Here is a 15,715-nt window from a genome sequence, read left to right as displayed (position 1 = left end):
AAAATATCATTTAACTCTTGAAATTTTTTATTTTGAGGTCGTTATCGGCCAAATTTGACAAAGTAAAAAAAATGCAAAATTTTACAAACCAGAGAATTGAGTTTGTAATGAAAAATACTACATGCATCCATCTGTAAATCCGTGTAATCACAGAGCATCCACTTATAATTAACTCTATTTTAATTTCAATTGCTAGAGTGGCACAAATGGAATAAAATAAGTTTTACCATTAAAAAAACAAATTAATAATGAGATTGAAATTAATTAAAAGGGTTTCTTATTCATTTGTGTTTGTCTTAAGATAATCAACAACAAAATACAAACAAATCAAAGGTAATAATCAAGTCATAAATTATAATGGCAGGCCATTGTGAAACTATTTGCACAACAACATAATAAGTTTGACTTTGGGAAATTTGTACTTTTCATCCCAGCTAGGTTGACACTTGCATCCAGAACAGGTCTATAGGAAATTTAGGGTTAGAATACTCACTGATTGCTGAAAAACGACAAAAATTCTATGGAAGATGTGTATGGGTTTTTTTTTTTTTTTTTGTAAAAAATACTCCAAAAAGGATTAATTTAACATCTATAAATCAAAAGAAATCACAACAAGCACTCTCTATCAATGATTTGAGGATGCGTCACTGGTTACACCCATATTTTAATTGGACCGATTTTATAATTAATTAATTCATAGTTACTTAAATGATTTATTGGTTATTATATTAATTATTAAGTAATTATTTGATTAATTATAATTAATTAGTTTATTGAGTTAGTTATGTGAAAATAAGAGTAAAAGTTAACAGAAAAAGTTTGGAGAAAATAGCACGTGAGAGTCGGTTGTGGGTGACTGGCAAAAGCTTGGGAGCAATTTTGATCATGGGGAAACTTTCATATACGTGAATCATGGGGCAATCGATTTTTTGGCTTGACAACTGCAATATAAAAGGGAGAGAGCGCGTCAAAAAATGGGTACAACAAAATCAGACTGCAGTCAGTTCGACCGAACAAGCTATTATCACTAAAGAAGCGGGCTTTAAAGCGGTTAAAATTTAGCAATTTGTCTATAATGAACGTTTGTTGGAATGCCAACATTCGATCATTGGATGTATTACTCTGGCAAAAGGAGAATCATCCCGAAGCATACCGATTTAAGATTAAAATTGAAACAAAATTTGGAATCGTTCTATGGATTGGAAACTAATTTCTTGGGCAGGGATTTTATCACATTATTGTGCCATCTGTCGACACACTTCATAAGGTTTGGAGTCATGAGGCTCTCCAACTTAAGCCAGGTATCCTGCGCTTCTAAGCATGGTCTCCCAGCTTTAATCCAGACACCCATAAATCCACAACGGCTCAAGTTAGGGTAAGATTTTATAACTTGCCTTGAGAATTTTGGGATAAATGTATCATTGCAAGTATAGCTAGGGTAGTTGGGTTACCTCTCTAATTTGATAGGAATACGGTGGAAGGAGAATTTAGACATTATGCTCGGGTTTTAATTGATGTTGATCTCTCGAAGGAAATACAGTACCATTATGGGTTGATACAGATTCTGTCATTCAGTGGGTCCATCTGGAGTATGAGAAACTCCCGAAACTTTGCACTATCTGTCATTCATCAGACATACGACTATTGCATGTCGACGGAATCTAGGGAAAGATACATAGAAAACTGTTGGTACAGGTCAGCATGAGGGTAAGCAACAGTACGATTCTAGGGCTCGTTCTCAGTCTCGCCGAGTTCAAACAAGGAAGCAGCCTTCTAACCTAAGTAATCCTGAAATTTCCCATAAGGTTCAGGGATGCACTGATAACATGTTTCAGCTGGTTTTGCATTCGGTTGTACATAAATTATAGTCAGCACCTCTACCATATGGTATCCGACAGGGGACTAATTACTGTGACACGAATGAGGACCCATCAGGCTCTTCAAGGTCAGATAATGCATCTATTGCCGAACTATTAGTAGAATTTCCTCCTAAGAAAACAACAATTCATATTTGTTCTAATATCCCTGCAATAGAAGGTCGGGCGAGGGATTTTTTTTCAAAGTTTCCCGAGTGGGACATCTCACTGCCTCTGAATTTCCTCTGCAAATCGCAATTTGTCGGCCTCAAGTCAATTTCCCAGCAGCTGCACTCTTCGTCTCCGGTGCATCCAACTGAGGTGACTACGGTTACTCCGGTTTTGCAGCTAACATCCATTGAGTCGGAGAGCTCTTGGATGCAGGTTGTGTGGAAGAAAAAAACCAAAAATACAAGTCAGTAGTCAGATGCTCGAGCCAAACAGACGAGTGATAAGGCCAAAATATACCTAAATTAGCATTCATAAATATGTTAAATTTCATGTAAAATATATATTAATTATTTTATTTTGAAAAGATTTCACATTGGTATTTATTGTTTGTGTGCAAGGTGTTAATTATTTGGAAAAAGCTAAATAGGAGCAAAAATGGATTAGAAATGAGTGAGAAATCAAGCTTTCAGTGAAAATCACGTACGAGAATTGGAAGTCACGTCTAAGAATTGAAACAAATTAAAGAGGAAAAGAAGAGTCTCTGTCACTGTCAAGATTCTGAAAATCTCGACAAGGACGCGCACAGCAGCAAGAGAGGAGCCTCCTCCTTCCATTCTCCCCCCTGTCACTGCCGAGATTCTACGTTTATTTCTCCAAACGACGCATCATTTCATCCAGATAGAGGCAACTCTTCACCAACGGACACGTCTCTCCAACGTACCTTTTGGAAGATTATAAATAGAGGAAGAATTCAGAGTTTAATTGTTACAAAATTGTTACAAAAAACATAAATAGTTAGAAATACAAGTTATAGATTTTATTATTTACATTAAGGCTTACCCAAGTCGAGTTTATACTTCGTAGACAATCGATAGATTGCTATTTCGAAGGGTCAACGAGAAGATCCTGGATTAAGGGCGAACCACGGTGTGACAAACCTACGAAGTTGAGTAAAGGATTGACAACCCGGAATTCATGCTTCGTTCAATGCTTTTCAAACTTCTTCTTCTCTGTTAACTTGAGATGTTTATAACTCAAACTAATAAATATCTTTTAATTCAATTCCATTTTCACTATTGTTTTATTTAAAGTTGGATCTAGCGATATTCTTTAAGTAAGTATAAATGGTGTTTTCATGCAAAAATATTTAGAAAAAGATTTTTGTATTTTCTTATGCAAACTTTGTTGAACACTTAAGCAAATTCAGATTTATATTTAGTCATTAGGATAGGTCGAATAATTGGGTTTAGATTCCGAATTTGATTAAGGTTTTCAGTCTTAGGCCGATAGGAAAGATTGATAATAGTTCAATTTCTTTAAATTGACTCAATTGGTAATTTATTATGTCTTTTCTAAACCAATCAAAGTTTTAAGTTGTGTTTTTGCTTAGTATAAATTAACCTTAGAATAAGTTTTAATCTAAATTTAATCTCTGTAAATTGTAATTATAATTGTAACCATAATTAGAATTAGAAATCATTTAAACCATTAACGATTTTCTATAAACCTCGAGAAAACGAATTTAATCAAAACAGTAATTTTTAATCAAATTATCAGAAGTTCTCAGTGGGATCGATATCTTTTATTACTACAAGCGAAACCGTGCACTTGGGGAATTCGCCCAACAACGAGTCGTCCCCCCAAAAGGTATCAATGATTGTGCTCTTTTTTTTTTGGAATTGTAGGGGCATTATCAACCCCCGTATGGAGAGGAATTTAAAACTCCTTTGTCAGCAGTATATGCCTAATTTTTTATGTCTTGCTGAGCCCAAGGTCGGATTCAGAACCATTCCTATTACTTTCTCGAGTTCATTGGGACTATCATTGATTGTTTGCAATATTATAAATTGTCCGTCAAATTGGGTTTTAGCTTGTCACAGTTCCTCGATTGCTCTGGTGACTTCACATAACCGTCATGTTACTATTAGCTATACTTTTCAAAATACTAACCACCAATTGTGTTCACTTGGTCATTAAGGTCCATGTGAGCGCAACTGTACTAACCACTGTCTTTCATTTGTGTATGGTACTAACTCGGCTACTGGGCATCTTTCACTTTGGGCGGATCTTCTTGGTTTAGTTGACTCTTCAGTTAAACACTAACTTGTCATAAGTGATTTTACGATGTAACTAGTGCACATGAGAAAACTGGTGAGCCTCCATTTCCTAGCTCCTCTGGGGATTTTAAGAGTTTTTATTGATAGCTCCAGATTGTTGGATATCGTATCCTCGGGTGCCAAGTACACCTGGAATAATGACCATAGTGGCATTGCTCGAGTGGAATGTCATCTTGATAAAGCCTTGGTTTCTGCTGATCTATTGGACTTCTAGGATACTATCTCTTGTGCGGAACTTCCACATCACCACTCAGATCATAATCCTTTGCTTCTATCCTGTACTTCTCAGACTCCGATGGTGTCCAGGTTCCATTTCCTCTCAATATGGTGTACACTTCCTTTTATCCATGAGATGGTGAGTTCTCACTAGTCTTCTGCACATCTCTCACTTCCTCCAGCTCAATTGCTCTGTAACAAACTTCGATCCCTACAACCTATTCTCAGGAATTGGAATCGCTCTATTTTTAAGTTAGTTGGGGCTAACACATCAAGGAAGCCTCTGATATTTTAGCTGCTATTCAACTTGATATTGAAACTCTTGGCTTATCTTCGGATCGACAATTGAATGAGCTGGAGACTTAAGAAAGTTTAGACCTCCAATTAAATTGTCAGGAACTTCTGCTTCGAGATAAAGGCTGTATAAAATGGCTATCAGCAGGGGATAGAAAAACTACATTTTTCTACCATGTTGCTAAAATAAAGAAACTACAAATAGGTATGAATTCTTTACTTATTGATGGGGTTCTAACTTCTTATCATGTTTACATCTCTCAACATGTTATGGATTATTAGTCTAACCTCTTTAAGGGTAATTTCGCAGATGTTAGTCTCGTTCCTATTGCCACGGTAATTCCATCTTTAGTCTCTTCTGATGATAACACCTTCCTTACGGCTTGCCCCCCAGATGATGCTATCTGCACTACATTATTTAGTATGGATCGGGATAATGCTCCGGGTCCAGATGGCTTTAGTGGGGCATTCTATCAGAGTTTCTGAGATGTTATTGGTCCTGACATTTGTAATATGGTTAAACATTTTTTTAGTAGTAGTTACATTTTCCCAGGTCTAAATTCTAACCTAATGGCACTTATTCCAAAGACTCATTCTGCTAATCAGATTGAGAATTTCAGGCCTAATTTGATGAGCAACTTTAGCTTCAAAATTATTTCCAAGATTATTGCTGACAGGTTAGCGGTCATTGACGCAAAAATATCAGTTAATCAGTTTGGGTTTATGAAAACTCATAACGTTCATCATTGTATTGTCGTGGCTTTTGAAGGGGTTAATATATTGGGTAAACGTTGTTTTGGCGGAACTATGGCCTTGAAAATTGATATTAAGAAAGATTTCGATACATTAGATTGGAATTTCCTTAACGTCTTGGAAGCTTTCAATTTCTCTCTTAAATTTCGGGACTAGATTTTAAACATTCTATATTCCTCTCGTATTTAAGTTATGGTTATCGAGACAGGAAAATGATACTTTTGTTGCTCTAGGGGTGTCAGACACGAATTTTTTACACAACCAATTAAATTGACACGATCTCACCTGCTAACACGACCTAACATGCTAACACGACACGACCTGACCTGCTTTTTTTATACTCTTTATATTTATACTCTAATAAATAAGAAAAGTCATGTCTATTTTTAACCTAGTTTATTATAATTTTTAATTTTTTTAATTTCTTTAATTAAATTCCGGGTCAATTTCGTGTTTTCTGGTTGACACGAAAATTAACGTGTCATTTCGTGTCGTGTCATAAAACCCTAAACACTAACACTAAAAAAACATGTCGTGTTCGTGTCGTGTCATCGGGTCGTGTGTCGCTTTGCCGGATCTACTCTAAAGCACGGTTTCTCGGTCCTCTATTTCTGTCTTATTTTAGTAAATGGAAAGGAACGTCTTTATCATTCAATGTTCGATTAACATTAATTAAATCGGCCTGTTGCATGAGGAACTTTCTCTGGACTGTTGCATCGATTCCATGGAAAATCTATTGCAACCGTGTTGATCAGAGGGGTCTCAATATAAAAAATTCCAGCAGATTTAATACTGCTCTACTGGGGAAATTAATTTGGGATTTTCTTCAGGGATCTTCCTTTGTGATCAACCTCCTAAAAAACTATTTCTTCGCCTTGTCCGGTCTGCCTTGGCTTTCGTATTCAGGTTGGGGAGCATGGTCAGCTCGATCCTCGTTTTGTTTTTTAGTTTTTTTGAGTTGGCACCAATCATCACTTGGAAATATGTGTGCGGGCGTGATTGGTCGCCCTATATATTTGGATTGACTCTGTATATTTTAGTTTTGATAAGGATGGTCCTTAGAGAGATCGAAATTTGTTTTTCCGGTTACGTGTAGGGAAGAGACGTGATCTCACCCTAACTCGCCCGACGTATCGGTACTATTGTGATATTATGTGTTTCATGGCTTATTGGGTTATGTTTGTTTTAATTTGGAATTACGTATATAACATACATGTATCGAATTAAAATCTCATTTTTACACTTACGTATATCCCATATACAATAAGTAAAATATGAATTTCAATGAGGAATATTTCAGATGAATTCGAATGACATTTTCATATTGATTCGAATTAATTTAGTTAATTTTATTGATTCGAGATAACATCTCGAATTGATTTAATATAATTTGGACCTACATGTATAACATACACATAATTATATTTATTGAGTTAAAATTAGTTTTACGTATATCACATATACGCTGAAAAAAATATGAATTTCAATGAGGAATGTTTTTTTTTAAGTATATTATAAATTTGAATTATATTTTCATATCGATTCAAATAACTTAGACTATTTTTATTGATTCGAAATAACATTTTAGATAGTTTTATTTATTATTTTAAATTATGCATATAACATACACGTAATCGCTATTTTATTGAATTAAAATCCAATTTTATTTTACGCATCTCCCATACGTGCCAAATAAAATGTGAACTTTTAATAAAGAGTGTTTTGAGGAGTCAAATTAAAATTGGAACAAGTTAGAGGAGGGTAATTGTAATTCGTACGGACTTAACTGAACTTAACTTAAACGGCTGGGATCTAATTAAAACATGGAGGGATTTGTTCGCGACCATTAGAGAAAGGGGGTTGAATTCACAAATTAATAAAATGGGGGGGGGGGGGGGGGAATATGTGATTTGTAGGGGTACGTTCGGAATAATGTAGAACGGGGTATAAAATTTGGATATTAGGATTTTATTTCTCATTTATGTTTAGCAGCGTCCTCTCTTCTTCCTCTCTCAGAAAAACGCAGCTCCCTAAAATTTGGATATTAGGGTTTTAAACATTAAGCCCTCGTTTAGTAAGTCATAATGGACGTTATAATGGAATACCTATTATAATGGAAGTCAATCACCATATTTGGTTAGCCAAATCATGTATGTGATAATGTAATCACAGATATATCACTCAATTTTTCTTACAAATTTATGTAATGACATTAAAGATAAAACATGCACAATTGACATTACATGTAACCCTTATATTATTATTATTATTATTATTAATCATTATTATTACAATTGACATAAAATGAAAAAAGAACGAGAAGACGAGAAAACAATAAAAACGAGAAAAATGAAAAAAAAACAAAAATGTAAAAAATATGAAAATCAAGAAAAGTGGAAAAAAAATGAAAAACAAGAATAATGGAAAAACGCACAAACACAAAAACACACAAAAAAAAAAGCATCGGAAAAAGAAGACGGTAATACCTTGGTAATTTGGTATGCAAAGCTAGAGTGAGAGTTTGAGAGATAAACCAGAACCATCCAATTTTTCATGCATCACGTTTTCAAGAATTTTCTTCTTCGAGGGGCTTATATGATCAACCCATTTCCCCACCTCACCTTTCCTAAAATAGTTCTTATTTGGGAATGTGGATAAGTATAAACCTGTTTTGTTCACCTCTAAGTTCTTCAAGTTGCTTAAACTAGAGATTTCCGTAATTTCTTGAATGGCTCCATCTCTCTCTTCCTCCTCAGTAAAAGGATAACCAATAAACTCAGCTATTCTCTTCAAACAAGAAACAATATCTTCCTTCATATCTTCGTACTTTAAAAACAACACCTTATTCGGATTCTCTAAACTTTCTTTCCAGTACCCCAACACATGATCCCAGTAGGGTCCATACCAACCCCTTCCCTCAAAATACACATCAAAAAAATCCTCGATATGCATTTCACCATCTTTGTATAACCCCATTTCACGACAATGGTGCCAAAGAGAGACTGCAGAATCAAAAGGGTTGCGGCAAATGTAAACAATTCGACACTTCGATTCCTTAATAGATTCGGGCAAAGCTGAAAAAGGAAAGTGCGAGCTTAATAACCGAGATGCAATAGTAGTGGTAAGAGGGTTTGGAGGAGTTAGATTGTGATCAATGAACGGAACAAGATCGTGAGGGTTTGAAGTAAGCAACGGAGTGTTAAAACGGGTATAATGGGTTCGATTAACAATCGAAAAGGTCAAAGCTTTAAGCCAAGTAGTTCCGGATTTTGGATTGGAGATAACTAAAATGTCTTTGTCATGAGCTTGGAAGCATCTTTGGATGAACATCACACCAGGAAGATAGTATATTGGACACCAAAATCCATTATAAAAAACCAACTCACTAATTGTCCCTTCCAATGTTTTGGGAAGAAAAGGAAGCATCTCTTTAATTTTTTTATCAACATCTTCAACTACTATTAAAGAAGAGGAAAATTTGGTCTGGTCTTGCTCCAGTTTGTTTTGTCTGTCCATCTAAAAGGTGTCTGACGAACCTCGAACGGAGAAACAGGATAAACTAAAAAAAAAAATATATGAGCTTGATTTATATCGTATTATTAGGTGTTTTATGCATATGATTAGTTAGTTGTTAGTTATAAAATCTTAATTTTGTATCTATTTTAACTATTAAGTTTTAGATAGAAGTGCGTACGGACCGGTTCGATGAGATCATCGAAACGAATTCTAATGTAGTTTAATGAAATTCTTTTAGCAAGTACCATTAATATTGAGATTACGACTGCAATAGAGCCAAGCGGAGCTGAGCTTTGCATGCTCACGCCTGGCTTAACAAAAAAAATTGAAAATTAATATTACTTTTAATGCTTATATTTATATAAAACTTCAGTAAACATATATGAAAATTAATTAGTGATAAAATGGTAAAATTATCATTTTATATAAACTTTATGGATGGCTAAACTAAGTAGTTAGTTCTATTAAAAATCAGGAAAGTTATGGTGTGTTTCTAAAAAGAGAGAGACTAACTAATGTAATATACACAAAACTCAAGGACCAATAAATTATTTATCCAAAATATTTTTAAAACAATAAAAATATTTTTATCTCTTTATTAATACACAAAAAAAATAGAAAACATATGTTTATTAGGTAACGATAACCATTACAGGCAAAATAGTCTTTTTAATATAAATATTTCAATCATCCGTTTAAAAAAATTCATTTCACTAGCTTTTATCAAATTAGCAGTTTGAATCCAATGTGTTTTTTCAAACCGTTTTTCACCAAATACTACTCCTGAAATCTCTAAATATGATCCAAACTTTTAATTTTCCACAAAAACTCTCTCCACCAAATAGGCCAAGATGGATCAAAAGAAATAACTTTAAAAAAAACATAGGTTATTTGAACTTAACAACATCGGAGACCGAACCACAATCAAATACAAAGGTTCAATGGCCAAAAAGAAACACACAAAAAAATTTGGTGGATGGGGGTTAAGACCACGGACGGAAAATTCCGTCCCCAAGTCCGTCAGTGATGTTAAATTTGTCTCAAATTTCTAAAATAATGACACAAGTTTTATGTTTAAGGACAGTAAAATCTGTTAGTACATCTAATTTTTTTATCTCTGAGTCAGAGGGTTGACCGACCCTCTGTAACTCTCTATAGTTCGCCAATAAAAAAGATCGAATTATCTAGCTACAATTATTCAATAGTGAAATTCAAATAAAATTAGAATATATGTATATATATATATATATATATATATATATATATAGGTTAATTTTGAAAAAAAAAACCTATTTTGTTAAAAACAGAGCTACCAAAAAAAACACTATCTCCGACGGATCTGACGACAACATTTTGCATCAGAATACCGATAGAATATATGTGTTAGAAAGCACATACACATTCACCTACAGATTTTCAGCTTGTGTAGGTAATTATTACCGTCCTATTTACCAACATATATTGTCGGTGATTAGAAAATATCAGAAAAATCACCAACACTTTATTTAGACCCACATAATATATGTGGCGGTGACTAAGAATTTTTTCCATTTACAAATCAAGAATTTTTAGGATGACGTTGTCAATTTGACCGTTGATGACCTCAAAGTAGAAAATTCCAAGAATTAAATTTGTTTAGTATCATCAATTCTTGGAATTTTTTATTTTGAGGTTCATCAACGGTTCAAGTGGCAATATCAACCTAAATGTCATTGATTTGTAGATAAAAAAAAAATCAATCCTCTATTTTTAACCCAAAAAAACACAGACAACTATTTGTAAATCAGTAAAACCATATATTTTCTTTTAAAGTAACTCATATATATACTGTAATTTAATAGTAATTTAGTATCACTCACGTGAAATAATTATAAAAATGTAAAAAACATTTAATTGGAAGAGTATTCACCAAAATGATGTGATGAGCCTCGAACCAAGTGATCGGAAAAAGAAGGGTATTTTGGGAAATGTTGAAAGCTTCTTTTTGTTAATGGGTGAAAGTTTACAGAGTATCCACAGCTTAAATAGCAAGAAAGTTTGAAAAAAAAAAATGAAAATTAATTGGTGATGATTAATAGCTGGAATTTTAATTTATTTAATTTACACGTCACTATTATCAACTTGTTTATTATTATTACTATTATTATAATTATTTATTAGGGTAATTAATTATAAAACACACTGTTTAGTCCCTGTATTTTCAAAAACACATGGTAAGATCCCTAACCTTTTTCTCAGTGATCTGTTTAGTCCTTCCGTCTATTTGTTAGATTTTTTTATCGTTTATGACTTCGAAAATGACTAAATTACCTTTTACTATTTACCTTCAAACTTCAGAAGAGGAAATCCAATTTAGAAGAAGAAGCTATTTGCATGGAGAAAAAGAAAAAGAACAGACCCAATACTTACGAATTTGAACGATTAAGAAGAAAATCAAGAGGAAGAACATTCAAAGTTAATTTCATATGCATTAGAGTTTAAAGGAAAGGAAAATAAAGGAAAAGAAGAACGCAAATCCAAATTGACTAACAGAATCTTTATGAGAGTCTAACAACATGGACTAAACAGTTTACTGAGAAAAACGTTAGGGACTAAACAGTTCACCGAAAAAAACGTTAGGAACTTTACCATGTGTTTTTAAAAATACAGAGACTAACCAATGTGTTTTGTCAAAATATAGAGACCAATAAATTAATTACCCTATTTTTTTATTATTTTATAAATATTGTAAGTTGGATGTCACATCTATCAATCAGATGTTTTTCTAAAAAAAATTCTTTCATTGAATAATATACTATGTTTTCATTCGATTATCATAATTAAATATAAAATTATAATTAAGTCATATATCTAAATTTAATTCTTAATATATCATTATTTTTTATATATTATGATTTTATATTATAATTTAATTTTAAATTTCAATTTATAAATTATAAATCTTAAAAAATATATTACAGACTTTTAATTAATAAATATTAATTTTTAACTGTCACTTCAGACATTCCAATGGGAGCGAAACCATCCTTAATAAAAATAGTTCCAACAGTCAGTAAACTATTCATAATAGGGATAGTTTATGCGGTAGGGAGATCTATATCATGTGGGTCCTCCACTAATTCTAGCTAAACATCAATTACTTTCATATAGATATAGTAGAAGATCTCTCAACAAATAAATGATGACATATGATAAATGGGGAAGACTATAATAGAAAAGGATGGACCTATATAAATTGGCAAATCAACAACTATAAATATTTTAATATTTTAAAAAAAAAAAAATTGTGCGCAATGTATTTATATTAAACAAATGAAGATTACATTAAAAAGAAAGAAAAACCTTCAACCCACCTCATTCATGTGATTCGAACCCATAACTTCTACGGTCACAGATAAGCTCTCAATCATCTGGCTAAAAGCTTCACCACAAATATTTTAATATCTTATTTATAACCAATTATACAAATATATCTTATTCATTTATGTCTCTCAAGAAAATATATCTTATTTATGTTGGGTAAATTACACCCATGGCCAATGAATTTTATTCATTTTAACATTATGACCAGTGAATTTTAATTCTTAACAGTAGTTCACTGAACTTTACACTTTTTAACACCGATTGTCACTGAACGCCTCAAAATGACCGTTGACGGCCTCAAAATAAAAAATTCGAAGATTTGATGATATTCTTTAATTCTTGAATTTTTTTGTTTTGAGGTTATTTAGATGTTGTTTGGTTAGGAGAGAGTGATTTTGAAAGCTCCAAAAATATGATTTTGGAAAATAAAAAATATGGTTTCATGGTAATGTCATTCTAGACAACTTTAATTCTTGAATATTTTCATTTTGAGGTTGTTAACGGTCATTTTGAGGAGTTAGTTAAAGTTTAGTGGCCACCGATATTAAAAAGTGTAATACCATTAAAAATTGAAGTTTAGTGGCCACAATGTTAAAATGGATAAAGTTCAGTAGCCATGGGTGTAATTTACCATATTTATGTTAGGGTAAATAATTTATAAGTTATTACAGTTTACGTATTTTTAATAATACATTGTTTAGTCTTTAATTTTTGTTTTATTCGATATTTTAATTCTTTAAATATTTGAATTATTAAACAGTTTAGTCTCTCCATAAAGGATTAAACTGTTGAACAAAAAAAAAGCTAAGGATTAAACAATGTAGTATTAAAATTAGACCTGACAATTATCGTGTTCAAGTCGTGTTCGTGTCGTGTCATTTTCGGATTCGTGTTAAAAAGAGTAAACCCAAACTCAACCCAAAAACTTTCGTGTCACAATCGGGTTAACCTGTTCGGGTTAGTGTTGATTTCGTGTCGTGTTTTCGAGTTATATGTAATTTTATTTTATATATATATAGGGTAATTAATTTATTAGTCCCTATATTTTGACAAAACACATTGTTTAGTCCTTGTATTTTCAAAAACACATGGTAAGGTCTCTAACCTTTTTCTCGATGAATTGTTTAGTCCCTAACGTTTTTCTCGGTGAACTGTTTAGTCCCTCACGTTAGACTCTTATGAAGATTCTGTTAGTCAATTTGGATTTGAGTCAAATTAAACTCACCATTGAGAGTAAGCATGAGTGATTCGATCATGGGTTAGAGATTCAATCCTAACAGGAAGAGTAAGTGAGTTAGATTTGAGTCGATTTGTACCTTCAATTCAAACAGGAAGAGTGAGCATGAATGATTCGATTATGGGTTAAAGATTCAATTCTTTCTCCATTTTTTTTGTGAGCGCAAGTTGTGAGAGAAAGACATAAAAGTGTGAATTGCTTTTGACTGATAAATGGTAAAGGGTAATTTAGTCATTTCCGAATTCATAAACGGTAAAAAAATCTAACAAACAGACGGAAGGACTAAACAGTTGACTGAGAAAAAGGTTAGGGACCTTACCATGTGTTTTTAAAAATATAGGGACTAATAAATTAATTACCCATATATATATATATATATATATATATATATATATATATATATATATATATATATTAATGATAACTTTTAAAAATATAAAAACATATGATACTAATTTTAAATACTTTATGTCATTTTTAGATCCGTGCGTTAACATTAATCATAGAAAAATCTGCTAATATCATGTTAGATTGTCATATATAATGTGTTGAAAGAAAATTAGGAGGTACGAATCATATTTTCAAATAATAATTATAATTGTGTTATCTTTATCAATAAAATGATATATAAAAACATGAAAGAATTAAACAAGAATTTATTCGTGTCATTTCGTATCGTTTTTAGGTTAACATGTCAATTATAAACCAATCCAAAAAAATTTGTGTCAGTTTCGTGTCAATCCAAAATTGACACATAATCTACTAATCTAAACCTAAACACTAAAGGGAAATCCTCACCAAATAAGAGTTGGAGCTGCTTAATTGGCGGTGGTTGGCACCCCAACTACAGCCAATTCTCCACATCAACGAGGCGTGGAGTGCCAACTTTAACCATTTTTGGTTGAAGTTGGCTGTTTCACTAACAATTTTTTTTTTTATTATTATTATTTTAAAATTCTGTAATTTTTATGTTTTGATGAAAATTTTTAATTTGTTTTTCTCAAACAATATTTTGTTAATTTAGGTTTAATTTTAAAGATTTTTTAGTTAAATGTTATTAAAAAGTATAGGATTAAGGTGTAAAAATACCCATTTTTAGTTAAATGGGGGGAGCAGGGGGGGTGTTTCGCACTACTCGAGGATTTGCTCGGGGTTGTTTGCGTTTCGAGTGGATACCCCTTCTGCGCATATTTCCGAATTGAAAGCCGTTATTTTTGCTATTCAGATTGCTTGGGAAAAAGGATGGCACAAATTATGGGTGGAATGCGACTCTGTTTATGTAGTAAATTTGCTTAGGAAGCGCTCTTTAGTTGTTCCATGGGCGTTGCGATAGGATTGGATTACTTGTCTCCGGCATTGTTCTTTTATGGATCTAAATGTTACTCATATTTTTCGCGAAGGAAATAGAACGGCTGATGCATTGGCTAAATTTGGCGTCACAACAGATCATATTGTTTGGTGGAATTCTGCACCAGCTTTTTGCAATAGATTTATTTCTGATGATATGTATTGTTTAGAACAATTTCGTTTCTCTTAATTTTTCTCCTGCATTTTTTCCTCGTTTTAATAAAATTCGGGTCTAGGTTTTTGTTTGGTTTTGTGAAGATGCCAACCTAGTTGGGATCTTTGCATTCCGATCTTAGCCTGTAACCCAACCTTTACTTTAAAAAAAAGGTGTAAAAATACCCATAACGTTTGGGTTAGGAGTAATTTTACCTCTAACGTTTAAAATGGTACAATTTTATCCCTAACGTTTGTAGCCAAGAGTAATTTTTCCTCTAACGTTGATAATTTGAGATTAAATTATTTCTCAAATTGACCCAAATCATCAACGTTAGGGGTAAAATTACTCTTGGCTACAAACATTAGGGATAAAATTGTACCATTTTAAACGTTAGAGGTAAAATTGCTCTTTAGGGGTAAAATTGCACCATTTTAGATGTTAGGGATAAAATTGCACCTGACTCAAAACGTTATGGGTATTTTTGCACCTTGACCCATAATTATATTGTGTAGTATATATTTTTTTTATAAATTAATGTATATTTTGGATAAAATTGCAAATGATTTTTTTTATAGAAATTGGGACGAGACAGAACTTGGGCGGGGTGAGCACCCGTGGCACAAGAACTGACAAACCCGTAATATATTAATAAACGAAAAATGAGTGTTTGAACAAGAGAAGAGGAAGG

At 32.5% G+C, this 15,715-nt stretch overlaps 1 protein-coding gene across 1 annotated transcript; it reads right to left on the bottom strand.

The window, feature by feature from the left end:
• Positions 1-7,812: 7,812 nt before the first annotated feature.
• LOC136231148 (cytosolic sulfotransferase 15-like) lies at positions 7,813-10,905 on the bottom strand. Its single transcript, XM_066020440.1, has 2 exons — positions 10,833-10,905; positions 7,813-8,966 (listed from the first exon to the last, which is right to left on the bottom strand). Exon 2 carries the CDS (start codon positions 8,921-8,923, stop codon positions 7,916-7,918), a length of 1,008 nt encoding a protein of 335 aa, XP_065876512.1. The 5' UTR covers positions 8,924-8,966; positions 10,833-10,905; the 3' UTR covers positions 7,813-7,915.
• Positions 10,906-15,715: the final 4,810 nt, after the last annotated feature.

Source organism: Euphorbia lathyris, chromosome 5, assembly GCF_963576675.1.
Source record: "Euphorbia lathyris chromosome 5, ddEupLath1.1, whole genome shotgun sequence".
Taxonomy (NCBI): domain Eukaryota; kingdom Viridiplantae; phylum Streptophyta; class Magnoliopsida; order Malpighiales; family Euphorbiaceae; genus Euphorbia; species Euphorbia lathyris.
Note: the sequence above shows the minus strand (reverse complement) of the source record. Positions and strands in the feature narration are given on the sequence as shown.